Source organism: Grus americana, chromosome 1 (assembly GCF_028858705.1).
Source record: "Grus americana isolate bGruAme1 chromosome 1, bGruAme1.mat, whole genome shotgun sequence".
NCBI lineage: Eukaryota > Metazoa > Chordata > Aves > Gruiformes > Gruidae > Grus > Grus americana.
The window spans coordinates 34,002,292-34,016,639 of NC_072852.1; the positions used below are offsets into that span (position 1 = coordinate 34,002,292).

The window sequence follows — 14,348 nt, forward strand, 5'->3', positions numbered from 1 at the left end:
ACTTAAGATAACCACTGTCATATCTAAGCATGTCAAAAATCTCTGAAATACTTATTTTCACAATCCCCTGACAGGTAAGAAAATACTTCTATTTGCTGGTGGTGAACTGAGACACAGAGAAGCCAAAGACTCAATCAGCAAAGAACTCAAGTGCTAATTTCTGCTCACTTCCCAAACTACATACAAATCCAAAACTAAACCCCTCAAATCTTCACTGGTAACTCTGGATTCAGCCAACCTCCACTACTACTTCTGTTTCTATCAAGGTTCTGCAAGTGCCTTGACTATATCTACTAATTAGACACTCATAACCCTTATGGACAGCCCAAGACAGGTTATATCCTCAGAGGATACAGGATCAAGATCTGCACTCAAAAACAACCTGCCAGATGAGGAAGTAGCGAGCTGCACTCTCATCACCCAAACATTCTTTACCAAATAGACCAATGAGCAGGGCATAGGAAGTCCAGCTTCCATTTCTTCTTTTTTTGTGTGTCAAAGCATTCAATCCATACCTCATACAGCCAGGCAGAGTCCTACACATTAGGGTATAAGTGAAAAGAGAGTTCCTTGGTTTTAGCACTGAACAGATCCAAGTATCCTGAATTACTTTACAACAGGCAAGACAGTATATGAGTGTGAGTTATGTGTGGTTAAGGCACCTAGTGGAGTAGGTGAAGAGGTACTGATCCATGCTTTCATATTTTGTCTGAAACAGATACAATGCACAAATATCTATTGAAACCAGGATTCTAATCCAAAGACTCTCTCTTTCCAAAAAAGTGTACTCCTGTATCTAAGAAGTCACTCATACTTCATTTGTTCTGGTTCAGTGAAACAGCCTCAACAAGACAAACATTTGGGATGTCTTGTTTCCAGGAAATTAAACTTTGGAACACTACTGATAAGAAAAATCCCAACTTTCAAACAGAAGGAAAGATGGCAACTTTCCTCTGAGGTCCTCCGCCTATTTTTAACCAAGTTTATCTGTAAACTGTTATAATTATTCTGAACAGATAATTTATCCTATTTATGTCACCACATTACAGAACTAAGAGAAACTGCAGGTAAAGTCAGGTAGATACCGTTCACACAATCAGTACGCTACAGGTGCAGTATTGCCACAGAGCAAGCACTGGCCTTTCTTATCTACATCAACAATTCTGCCATATATAAGTACCAAGAAACAAACGAAGGCTTACCATTCCCACACCACAAACTGTTCCATCAGCCAAAGGCATGTGCTGAGTACGACAACCCTTGTGAACACCTTCTGTGCTTGTGCACCATAAGCGTTTGCATTGTTTCTAAAAAGAAAATAAGATTACTTTTGTTCTACCTGTAACACCATTTTAGACATTAGTTGGGATATTTGTATTGTTTTCTCATACTATGTGGGCTTAGTGTTTGCTGTTAGTACCACCTTTTTTCACAGATAAAACCCCACAAAAATAAAATGGATTTTGCTTAAGGCCAGGCAGGAATGTGAAATATTTCTAACTGAACCCATTAGAAGGAATAGATAACTCCACTTCCTAATTGAGTAGAAAATTTAATAAAAGTGTGTAAGAGGTTATGGTTGATACTATGCAGCACAGTTTGCATATAATCCCCAGAAAAAGACTCTAACTGGAATTCTTCTTAAAAATACACTGACTAGAAAATTAAGAAAAAACCTCCTTTTCAAATTGTTAAAAGACTCTGATTGGACGAATAATCTTAACGGATTGCAAAATTTACAAAGCAGTCTTCAGTAACACCATCTTCAGTTCTTTGAATCCCCCTTTACTTTCCTACAATATTCCCACAAAGCCCAACTCCTCCTAAACATTTTACCTCACCAAAAGCTCCACTTCATTCAGTCTGAATATCATCTTAAATTCTCTCCTTTAATCAGCTTCAACAAGCCTTGCAATACTAGTAGAGGTATTTGACAAGTTGGTCCAAAATCTAATTCTGCATGACATCTTGACAGTAATAAGTGAAGTTATAATGTTATATCTGTATTTATTTTACATTGCACTGGGCACACTAAGTTTTCAAAATATAACTTAAGTTTCATTGTTAATCTACTCAAGTTTTCTTTCTAGATTCCAATTCTGCTTTAAAGAAATTTTGTTAAGCACACAAAATGTACACTCTAACAGGCATGAAAATATTTTTTGACTGTTTGACTAAGTGGACGGAATCTACATTTTGGACCAAACATTTAGAACAAATATTTGAATTAATATATTAACTTTCAAGATGTAATTTTTTTAAAAAGCACTAAAAGAACCAGGTAAGAAAGACCTGCTCACGTAAGATAGGAGCTATAACGTGAAAACACTTGTAGATAGTGTTGAAATAATTCCCTTTCAGTAGTTGCAGGAAGCCTTAATTTATGCAGTTTCAGATCTTTTAAAGGAATTATCACATTCACAGATGTGCAAATCAAAGTTAATTCATCCTGCTTTTTAATTCTGTATACTTCTAGCACATGGAGCTGCAATGCTCTCCACTGAACTCTTTCCCCTTCAACAGAATAGAACCTCAACTTCGACATATTTCAGGATAAAATTCTTCCAAAATCAGAAATCCTGAGATTTCATTTCTAAACCTACCTTTCAGTAATTTTTTTAGTATAGACTGAGCATGAGTCCAAGTGTTGTTCACTCACCAGATATGGGCACACTTGTGATCCAAGACCGAACATAAGTTCACACTGCTTGTTGACATCATACATTGACCCAGGCAGCTGAGAGGAAAGATCATATATTCTTCCACTAGGTTTGTCTAGGAGACATTCACCATAACCAGTACTGTTGTAAAAACAGGAACAAAATGTGAATAAATCACTCTTAATTTACCAGGAGGCTATTCACACAACACTTACACATGTATATCTCAGTAGAGTTATGGGTTTGCATGCCTACCTGCCTATATAATGACTTCAATTAAAATGAATAAAATAAACCAGGTCACTTGATTTTCCTTTATTGGATTTTGCATTATATCCACCAAACAAAGCTTCAGTTCGTTTGCTTTCTGGCTGTCATTTCTCATTTTCACATTCTTACAGGAAAAAAGATAATACTGCTGAAATTATACCTGCCACTTATTTTTTAAAGTAAAACTTGCGAAAATAAAGTGTGCCTATTCTGACCTACTAAAATCATACTACAGATATTTTCAGTAACCAATGCCGCTATATTAAGAAAAAAAATCTTCTTAGCTTTATGTGTTGACCGTAACTTTAACAAAGTCATGAATTGTCCAAAGAGTTAAATTCATGTATTATTCTGGAGGACTGAGGCCCTACAAGTCAGTGGTTAAACCTAAGAACAACCCAAAATGGTATTTAAGCAGTATCTTTGAAATACTTCTCAGAAAGACATGAAATTGGAAAAAAAAAACAAAAACAAACCACCAAAACCATAGCATTATATTGATACTTACTCAAGAAATTCAGTGATATATTTTTGACTACATTTTGACCAGGTCCATGGACTTGTATGGTAATTTAAAGTTGGAGCCATCACATGGTATTGATGTTTAATTCCAGCTTCTTTACATTTAAAACTGTCATCATGAGGCACATTAAATCTAAAAAGCAAAATAGACAAACTCCAAAACAAATTCAGCAATAATTAATTGAAACTCTCTTTGTTGTAGCAACAAATGCCTGAGTTTTGAGTTTTAAAATGCCTTAATTTAACAGGACTCAATATGACTATCTGACATTGTGGCAATAGGTATCTTAAAAATGCCTTACTAAATTCTCTCCTTATTCAAAATGCTCCTAATTTAATAATGCTGGACACAGTAAGAATTTTACAATTACATAGTTCTTTAGCTCACAAGAAAAACTCCAGTGTTTTGGGAGTATGCTACTTTAAATGAATGACCCGTCTCCTCAACTGAACATACAGGCCATCACTAGACTGCCCATAACGTATTACCCCAATATTCACATCATAACTCTTACTATTCAGTAACAAAAACAAACTACAGAGCACATCAAGATCATATTTATGCAACTAAGACATCATCTTATTTTATATCTCAGTTTAAGTACCATGACAAATGGCATGTATCTAAGTGAACTTCCAGGCACATGAAAATCAACAAGCTAGCTACTGAGCTCTGTAACGTCATCGTTACCTACACTGTGGCATGCCTCATGGAGCTAGATAGAGTATAGCACCTTTCTGCCATCACTGATGAGGTATGCTTCATAAAATAAAATGCTGTCATCTCCTCTTATTTTTCTGTGTAAAGTATTTCTCTTTGTGTTACTCTATTGTATTCTGAAAGGATCAAACACAAGGAAGAATATTTCTGCGTTATATTAACAATTGTCTTTTCTTAAAGGTAAATTCCTATCAGGGCTAGAATGCAATTGCAGTTAACAGGATTACGCTGCACATCTAAGATACCTGTCACAGTGTCCCAACCAGTTCATATGACAAAAGGACAGAATACAGCTGTATGACCAGTTATCTCCCATAATTTAGGATACCAATCAGCCATGTTATAAAATTCGCAATTTCTCTACTTCTAGGTGGTGGGCAGAGCTGGCTCACTGCAAGGGGCAGATATAATGACTCTTCTAAAAGGACGTAGCAGACTGTGGCCTCTTAGAAACATGGAGCCCATCACTGGAAATTGGTCATATCCAAAAGGAAATTAAAAAAAATTTACCTGCTGGGAAATAGGTACTTACACATGTCCAAGCTCATGCGCTATAGTAAAAGCAGCACTCAATCCATTTTCTTCACTTATAGAACAGCTGCGTAGTGGGTCACACATTGTACCTAGCTCTGCTAAACCTGCAAAATTGAATCCTTGTATAAAAGCTTAACAGAATAAATTTTCATGTAGAAGGAGTGACACTATAAATAAATACTATGGCACCCAAGTTGAAAATCGTGCCTCAACTATGCAGCAACTTTACACAAAATGAAAAACTACTTGGCACTAAAGCATGTGCCAGGACAGAACAACATCAATAAGTTGACTTTTTTTTTTTGTCTGTGTGACTTAAATTTTGCATCTATTTTCTGATTGATTCCTAATTGATTTTTCTCCCTACAATGAAATTCTCTTATATATTTTCTACTAGAAAATCATACTGATTAAAAAAGAATAACTCACCAAGAGTATCGCACTTCTCTCTAGCTCTGCAGATATCTTCCCTTGAAAAAAAAGATTTAATTAAAATTATTACAGCAAATAAAATAACATTTTTAAAGTATTTTACTGTTGCTATATTAATTACAGCGATTGCAAATCAGATTCTCAATTTTTAATCTTACAATCCTTACAAACAATTTGCATTCTAGTGAAAGAAGTAATTTAAATTCACCAAACTAAGCTTGCAGTATGGCTTTCATTCTAGCTTGCAAAGAATAAAAATTCAAATACTGTGTTATTTCTCTACAATGCAGAAGGTAGATCAAGCATGAAATGCTGCTGAAAAACATGCAGATTGCAGCATACTTGAAACTACCTTATGTAGTGGACCATCTGCCAAAATAACAGTGTAAAATTCAGGACAAATATCAAACAGTTTGAAGTGCACGAGAGTGTCCAACTTGAACACTGGGGGAAAAAAGTAATGATTCTATTATGCACAACACCCTGTCCCTATCACATGTATGTACAATGGTTAAACACTTAATTTCCATGCAACAATTTCAGGTCTAAGCAAGTTCCACCATCTTTAATAAAAGGTTCGTGAGATGGTTAGCTACCAACATAGCATCATCAGAGTAATTGCTCACGTATTGATAATCAGTGGTTTGGGAAGTGAAAGACAATCTTTATTCACCTCAATTATCTATGAACAGTATCAGTGAAATGATTAAAAAATGATGATGTAAAAAAGAAACTGAAGCATTTGTCTCACCTAGCTGAGTAATTATGGCTACTTCAGATACTGTACCTAGTGATAAGAACAGCAGTATCATGATGAGAAGGGTGAGCATCATCCAAAGTGTTTTGTGCTTGCTGCCATAAGCAAAAATTACGAAGAGTGGTAGCTGCATTAAAAGTGATAGCTGGTCCTTCCTAAGAAAGAAATGGCAAAAAAACCCCAAAACAAACAAATAAGGGTTTTAATATTCATGCACTTGCGCTTCTTATTTTATTATTTGTGCCCCTAATCTGCAAAATAATGACTGTGCATGGAAAGGAAGTCAGCAGAAGTCCAAATAAGAGTTCACTCACACAGATTTGTCTGTAGGATCAAATCTTCATTTACCTACAAGTCATCAACCATGAGAACTCATTATTTTAATCAATGTATGTGAGCACGCAGCACGTGTTAAATATTAAAAATAGTGTGACATTTATGATAAATACATATAAAAACACGTATTTGAAAAGTGTATAATTCTTACAATCTTAAAATATTACAGCTGTTAGGGCTGAAACCTCTCCATCAAAACCCCCTATAAAAGCTGCCATTTCCCTGTCATGTTTCCATGCACATAACCACACTTTAGGTAGTTATGCCATAAGCTTTTGTGTAGTATCTGATTTATGTCCATTTAGGTCAACAGGAAGTGCTGATAGAGAGATGGGGGAATACAGGCATTAAATAAAGGCTCTGCAGTTAACCTCACATTTGACGTTTAGTCTCCTATTTTAAAACAAAATTTTATATTTCAAGGAAATACTTTGTATTTAAAACTAAAATATTTTAAACTTTGGAATTACAATGCAAATTCATGTATTCATGTTTCTTCTATTATAAAGAAATCTTTTTAATATTTATTTTTCCTACCTGTTCATTGTGAATTACAATTAATTTTACAATAACTATATTTATAAGATTTCCAATACTTGAATCTTTATAGATTGCTGCAACCTAAAGAGAAAAAAGTCAGAAGTTTAGAATATTAAACTCATCTGATAAACCATATCTCTTTTTGTCATGCAAACAAGTTATCAAAAAAACCTCAAGTTGCTTCACAACAGACATCTCAGGTATCTGTCTGTACCTATCTACGCAAGGATATGGTGACAAAACAGTTTGGGTTGCCCAGTTTTTAAACATGCTAACTCAAAATAGCTCATATTTACTATACATACAAAGATCAGAACGTGCACACATGCTGTTTTTCAATACTAATTTCCACGTAAAAAGTAACTATCCTAAAATATCCTTCTTAAATACAAAAAATGCAGGTTTTAATATCCAAGTAGCTATAATTTTATATTCATTTCCAAACACTGAGACATCATGTTGAAATGCTAGTGTACAAAGTAAGCTTATTATACATTGCAAAACTGATAAAATATCAAAGAAAGAACAAAAATAATGTCACTGTCATAGACATAATCTGTTTTATGGGGATGATGTGTAGAATCAATACCTGAAATATTAAGAGGGCTTTAGAAAGCAACTTTGAACCTGTAAGTTTTTGGCCTTGCTTTTAATGGAAGCTGAACTGAGTCGTAAACCTGTATTGAAAACATACATGACATACAAAGGTTTCTTTCTTCATTCACAAAATTCATATTTACATACCCAAGAGGCATTTTATATATAATCTTACAGCCAGATAGTAAAAATCGTGAGTCAATCCTGTACACCAAAGTGAACCACTTTGAAACTTTTTTTTCATAAAAGCAATAAAAAAATTTATTCATTCTCAGTAACAGCTTCTGATGTCCCATCCATACGGATTCTACAGTTTGGCTTAGAGCAGTTGTTGAATGACAGCCTTACATAAACATGAGTTGCTAACAAACACAGTAGTACTGGCTTTCCTCCCTTCTGGCTTGTGCTAAGGCTGCAAGGCTACAAAAGTAACAGGATCAAGGAACTGATCCACCTGCAAAACTATTTCTTTTTCCCTTTTTTTGCATCATGTTATATCAATCAACACCATCTCATTCCTGATGCAGCCCCTCCGACACAGGTGCTGACAGAGGGAAAGGTGCAGAAGAACAGACTTCTTTCCAAAGTAGCCTAAACTTAAACTGGCTCAAATTGCTTGTGAAACCACCGCTTAGCTGTGTATGAATAGTATGTACCTGAGACCGAGTAATTCTGCTAAAAGTTGGAACTGACAGAGCACTAGCTCCCACTGACTCATGCCTTCCCTTTCTCTAAACTGGAGAGAGCACAATGTGCAGCATTGTATTCATTCTTTTGTTGATACACAAGCTGGAAACAGAGGATTCAATAAGGGCAGGGAATGCACCTGAGTTTTGGAATCCATGTGGAGAACACATTTCAGAGCAGCACAGCCATTGTCTGCTTCCTTCCATGTGGACTCCATTCTTGGTTCCTAACCAGCAAGTGACCAGTTATTCCAAGGTGGGAATAAGGAGCATCTGTCAAGCACTCGCTGAAGAGTTCCGTTAGGCACAGACACATTCAGAATACCTTTATCCAAGAACACGTGCCTATAAGGGCTCAAGCACTATACAGGCAGAAGGGGTTATCTAAATTTGAATGGAATAAAACTACCATTTTAATACTATCAAAAGTACTTTTAAACTACCACAAACTATCTAGCTCATAATACGTTCTTATAGTTTGAGATCCACTTTAATAAACCTACAGAGGATATTTCTGGATATTTATCCTCCTCATGAAATATCACAAACAGTCAAGGTATGTTCCCGAATGAATTATTATCTTAGAATAACATAAGACAGTTATCACATTCATCTCAGCTCATGTAACTAACAGTAAGCTAGCTCTCTAAATTCCTTCAATGGACAATGGAGGAGAAATGATGAAGTTGTGCAGACATGCCTATCTGCAGACACTTATTTAGATACATGTATTTTCATTCAAGACCGGAAGATGTTATTTCATTTCTGCATCCCTTTACCATGGAGGGAGACGAGGTGTCTAATTTTCAGATGTATGAGGCTAGAGGAGATTAACTCCAGCCCAACTACTTCAAGATTTATTTCTCTCTAGCAAAGAAGAAACAGAAGATGGGGTCATATGGCATTCCAAAATCATTTCAGAGCGGAATCTGAAACGAGATCCGCGAGGATCTTTGGCTTATAATGCGAAGACACTTGTCCCAAGCACTGACTTTCCTACCACTTAAGCTGATATAAGAGGCACTTACAACAGAGAATTTGTTACAGCATAAACCTATACAAGTTTATCTTTTATGGAACAGGTGACAAAGCCAGACTGTTTCATGTCTAGATTACAATATTGAAACAGGCACTGCAATAGAAATACAGTAAACAGAATCCTAGAATGGTTTGGGTTGGAAGGGACCCTTAAAGATCTTCTAGTCCAACTCTCCCCCCAGCCACAGGCAGGGACATCTTTCACTAGATCAGGTTGCTCAAAGCCCCATCCAACCTGGCCTTCAACTCTTCCAAAGATGGGGCACATCCACAACTTCTCTGGACAACCTGTTCCAGTGCCTCACCACCCTCATCATAAAAAAATTCTTCCTTATATCCAATCTAAACTTATTCTCTTCCAGTTTAAAACTGTTACCCCTTTTCCTGTCAACTACAGGCCTTAGTAAAAAGTCTCTTGATCTTATGAGTCCTCTTTATATATTGAAAGGCTGCTATAAGGTCTCCCCAGAGCCTTCTCTTCTCCAGGCTGAACAACCCCAACTCTCTCAGCCTGTCTTCATAGGAGAGGTGCTCCAGCCCTCTGATCATCTCCGTGGCCCTCCTCTGAACCTGCTCCAACAGGTCCATGCCCTTCTTGTACTGGAGGCCCCAGAGCTGGATGCAGTACTTCTGGTGGGGCCTCATGAGAGTGGAGTAGAAGGGGAGAATCACCTCCCCCTCAACCTGCTAGCTATGCTTCTTTTGATGTAGCCCAGGATATGGTTTGTTTTCTGGGCTGCAAGAGCACATTGCTGGCTCACATCCAATCTTTCATCCACCAGTATCCTCAAGTCCTTCTCGGCAGGGCTGCTCTCAATCCACTCATCTCCCAGTCTGTATCAATACTGAGGATTGCCCCAACCCAACTGCAAGATCTTGTACTTCGCCCCTGTTTGTGAGGTTCACATGGGCCCACTCCTCAAGCTTATAAGAAGACTCATTTCTGATCCTAGGTGACCGGAACAATCTGGGCAAGGAGTCCAGGCTGGAGCCTTCCTGGGATTAAAACTTAGCATTTCTTGTTTATGGTTATTACTGTAGTTGATGGACGTTCCCTCGTGTACATTAATAGTCCCTTGAAAAAAAAAAAATCTGTTACTGTTGTGCAAGTGCTGTCTGTTCAGGTTATCTGCTAACAAAATTTGAAAACATAGAGGAGGCAAAGAAACCAACACAAAACCCAGAGTGAGGTGTCCTCCTTCCTGCCTGTTGACACAAGTCCATTTAAAATATTTGAGCAAAAAGTATTTCTTCAAAACACAAGTTACTCATACCTCAGAGGAGATGTATTAGACTGAGTAAGTTTAAGAAGAGAGAAGAATATCTCATTGCACATCTGAAGAGAATCTGTTGCAGGACCTTCAACACCATATCCATGCACTATCTGAATTAATCTACTGGCTATCTCTGTCTGGAGAACAGCTGAGGCCTGAAATTATGGCACTTAGACGCCCAAGGCCAGCAGTTCTCACCAGAATCTGAAGCATACTTTCTCTCATAATGGAGACAGGTAAGCTCCAGCTAAACATAAAAGTAACACTGCTCTCATTAACCCTACTTTTGAGTCAAAATATAGATCCTGTGTCTCATGGGCACTTTCATGACCTCCAAACATTTAGTTATTACCACTGCTTTCAAAGGATCAAAGACCAAGACTCTGTGCTCATAATGAGATACCCTTACCAGTGAAGTCAGGTATATTCTGCAGGCTGACTGAACATACGTGTGAAGAGAAAAATCCTGAGAGGTAAAAACTACAAACCAACTTGAAGATTTACCTAGGGAACTGTACAGGCTAAAATCATCAATTGCGACTTCAAATGATTGATCAATACAGGGAAGTATCAAAGATCTGGAATATGAGATTCTTATCTTTAGTGAAAAAAGTAACAGGATAAGTACTCCCTGCTCCTGTACTCTAAGGATATCTCTTTCAATGCTCTCTTATTAGAAGCATCATGAAAAAGGATGATGAAATGGGATAAGAATTTGATAGAATACACAATTTCTTTACAATTTCCAGATCTACTTGCTTTACAGTGATCTAAATCCAGGCTTTACAAAAGTAGGAGGTAATAGCCAAGACAAAGGGAAATAAGTTTCAAGAGATTTTTCAGACTCTCAGACCCAGCATCCACACCACAGAACAGTTCAGATGGCACAGCAACAAAGGAAGGAAAAAAATATGAAGCCAGCTACCCTTCAGTGGAAGGATCACAGCTTTCTTCTTCATTAAATTCGCAAAGATTAAGTCAGATCTTGTCATCACCACAACTGTGGCTGCCAGGTGACTGGAAGCAACTTGGTCACAACAAAGTTAAGTTTCTCTTGCTATCCCTGTTGTAATTGTCCATTAAACTGGGACTATGAATTGTAGCAAAATGCCTGATTTAGAAAAGGTGCTAGTAAACAAGCAAGTATAACTACAGGCTGGAAGATAAGTAAACGATATATCCAAATTGAATTTAACTTATTCAGCTCTTTTTTCCTAAATATTGTATCACAAGACCTCTTTTTCTTTCCTCTTCTCTGTTACACACAACCATGGTACCAGGACAATACAAACATTCATATCCCTTCAAAGAAACATGATATCACTTCTTAGCTCACGCATCTTTTGCAGGCTCCAACAATCTCTTATTTATCACTGTAGCGCGGAAAGGATGCAAAATAGTCAGAATCTGGCAGATTTCTCCTTCACTTCTTCCCTTGTCATATCCTGATTCTGTCATATAGTTCGTAAGACCCCAGAATTGTCTGAAGTCATGAGATAAAGAAGTCATCACAGAGTTTATTGCTTCACTGAGAAAATTAGAAAGAGCTGTGTAATTTCTGCTGGTGTTATTCCTATTCTGTTCCATCCGTATTTCTGTACGAACTTGTGCTTTCACCAGTGGAAACTAATGCTAGCAGAGACTTCTCATGCATAAGTATATATATGCACCTCGGAGTTACCTTTTTTTTCCCCTATGAGTTTTAGGCCATCTCCTATCCCCTCACCCAAGGCCTCTTCAATCTACCATCCCCAGAGTTAACCAAGTAGAGGTTCCAGATGACTCCCTATTGTGCTCTAGTGGAGGCAAAAAGAAAGAATACATCCCTTTTAAAGGCTGAGTCACCCTGCCAGGGATGCTTGTGCTCTGTGTTATCTCTGACTTGGGACTGAGATGGTTGCAAATATATATATCCCTTTAATATTGCAATAACTCAGTAAATGTGACTTATCATCATCTACAGCCATTTGATGAAAATATGCACCAAGGCTATAATCAGATCACATCAAATGCCATCATGTACAGCTCAAATGTCAAAGCATCCATCCTTCCTTCTGAAGGAAAGAAACTACCTGAAGAGGTAATTTCACAAGGCACAACCATAGCCAGACTTCTTTAGAAGTTACTCAGAGAAAGACATATGAGTGTTGCTTGGCAAAATGTCTCCTTCTTACACATGAGATGAGTTCCAGGTAGCTTAGAGCAAGGCCTTTGTCATAGTTAAACAGTACTGAGGTTTCACCATAGGGACAGACCTTGAACCCTGTACTACTGAGGAGAAAATCTTAGAGACAAGTACTAGTCTAATCATTAAATATCTAATAACAACAACCACCATCACCACCTAGGTAGCAATAGCAGTAAATAGCACTAACAGCAGTGAATTGTACAGATGGGCAAGTATGTGCCTGCCAACGTACTGCAAAATTTCATAGAATCATTTAGGTTGGAAAAGACCTTTATGATCACAAAGTCCAACTGTTAACCTAACAGTGCCAAGTCCACCACTAAACCATGTCCCTAAGCACCACATCCACATGTCTTTTAAATACCTCCAGGGGTGATGACTCAACCACTTCCCTGGGCAGCCTGTTCCAATGACTGACAACCCTTTCAGTGAAGAAGTTTTTCCTAATATCCAATCTAAACCTCTCCTGGAGCAACTTGAGGCCATTTCCTCTTGTCCTATCACTTGTTCCTTGGGAGAAGAGACCAACACCCACCCGGCTACAACCTCCTTTCAGGTAGTTGTAGAGAGCAATAAGGACTCCCCTCAGCCTCCTTTTCTCCAGACTAAACAACCCCAGTTCCCTCAGCCGCTCCTCATAAGACTTGTGCTTTGGGCCCTTCACCAGCTTCATTGCCCCTCCTTGCACATTCTCCATCACCTCAATGTCTTTCTTGTAGTTAGGGGCCCAAAACTGAACACAGTACTTGAGGTGCAGCCTCACCAGTGCCACATACAGGGGGACAATCACCTCCCTAGTCCTGCTGGCGACACTATTTCTGATACAAGCCAGGGTGGTGTTGGCTGCCTTGGCCACCTGGGCACACTGCTGGCTCCAATATCTCTGTATTAGCTGGTAGACCTCAACATGTCATGAGGTATGAGGCATTATGACATTTAATACAGAGGCACCCTGGAGCTGGAATACAAGGACAGTCACAATTTAAAAAAATGGGATTTTTTTTATGCCCATATAGATATCTGTATGTCAATATAAGCAACAAGACTAGCTCAGACAATTTTGTATGAATGATACTTTGAAAATAATTATTCCCAGCTATGTATATTCATTGGTGTGCAATCAAATACCCACTTTTCTTTTACCCACAAAGTGCACAAGATCATGTGGTTTTATACATACAGAAGAAACACGATAAGGTATAGAGCTTAAGCAAGAAGCAAATGCCTTTGTGCTGGCTCTCTAGATTTCACTGAACATTCCTGAAGCATTAGTAGTAATACACTGATCTGAGTGACAAAGGGGTAAAATACAAGCTTAGTAGTTTAAGTAGTAGATTCAAGAAACAATATACTCGTCTCTAAATTTTGAATTTAAAAATATTTATTGCCTTTCAGATGCTAGCCATACAAATGAAATGATTAACCTACAAGTTATTCAAATCTACTGACTTTTTAAAATTATGACTATATGGAAGAATCAGTAATGCCAAATATTCTTGAATGCTAGTATGCATCTATGTTTTCCCAGAGTGTTATGGAAATGAACTGTTACCAGCGGTATGGTAAGAACTGCAAAGAAAGTATAAGACATTCTTTAAATTAATCCCATATATATTAGGACAAAATCATTTGGCTGTTTAATGACAGTGGCAGCACACTGCTGCACAGGATGTTTCCACATAGAAAATATTTCATGATCAATGCTGATAATTAGCTGTCAGAATGGCAAAAAAAAAAGTATAAACAAGACTACAACTAGAAAAATTTAACTTAAACGATATAAATTGATGCTG

The 14,348-nt window shown here is 37.5% G+C and overlaps 1 protein-coding gene across 6 annotated transcripts in view; it reads right to left on the bottom strand.

Moving 5' to 3' along the window:
* ADAMTS20 (ADAM metallopeptidase with thrombospondin type 1 motif 20) overlaps positions 1-14,348 on the bottom strand; it is a 104,490-nt gene that overhangs the window by 68,024 nt on the left and 22,118 nt on the right. For 5 of the 6 annotated variants that reach the window (XR_008574670.1, XR_008574671.1, XM_054809970.1 and 2 more), the window contains exons 5-11: positions 6,770-6,853; positions 5,927-6,051; positions 5,137-5,177; positions 4,706-4,811; positions 3,439-3,585; positions 2,660-2,801; positions 1,203-1,307 (exon numbers count right to left, since the gene is read on the bottom strand). Coding sequence is in view for 4 of the 6 variants with exons in the window: in XM_054809970.1 (XP_054665945.1) it covers positions 1,203-1,307; positions 2,660-2,801; positions 3,439-3,585; positions 4,706-4,811; positions 5,137-5,177; positions 5,927-6,051; positions 6,770-6,853 (750 nt within the window). In the remaining 2 variants the exon portion in view is untranslated. The remainder of the gene's footprint in view (positions 1-1,202; positions 1,308-2,659; positions 2,802-3,438; positions 3,586-4,705; positions 4,812-5,136; positions 5,178-5,926; positions 6,052-6,769; positions 6,854-14,348) is intronic. The other variant, XM_054809978.1, reaches the window with a different exon arrangement.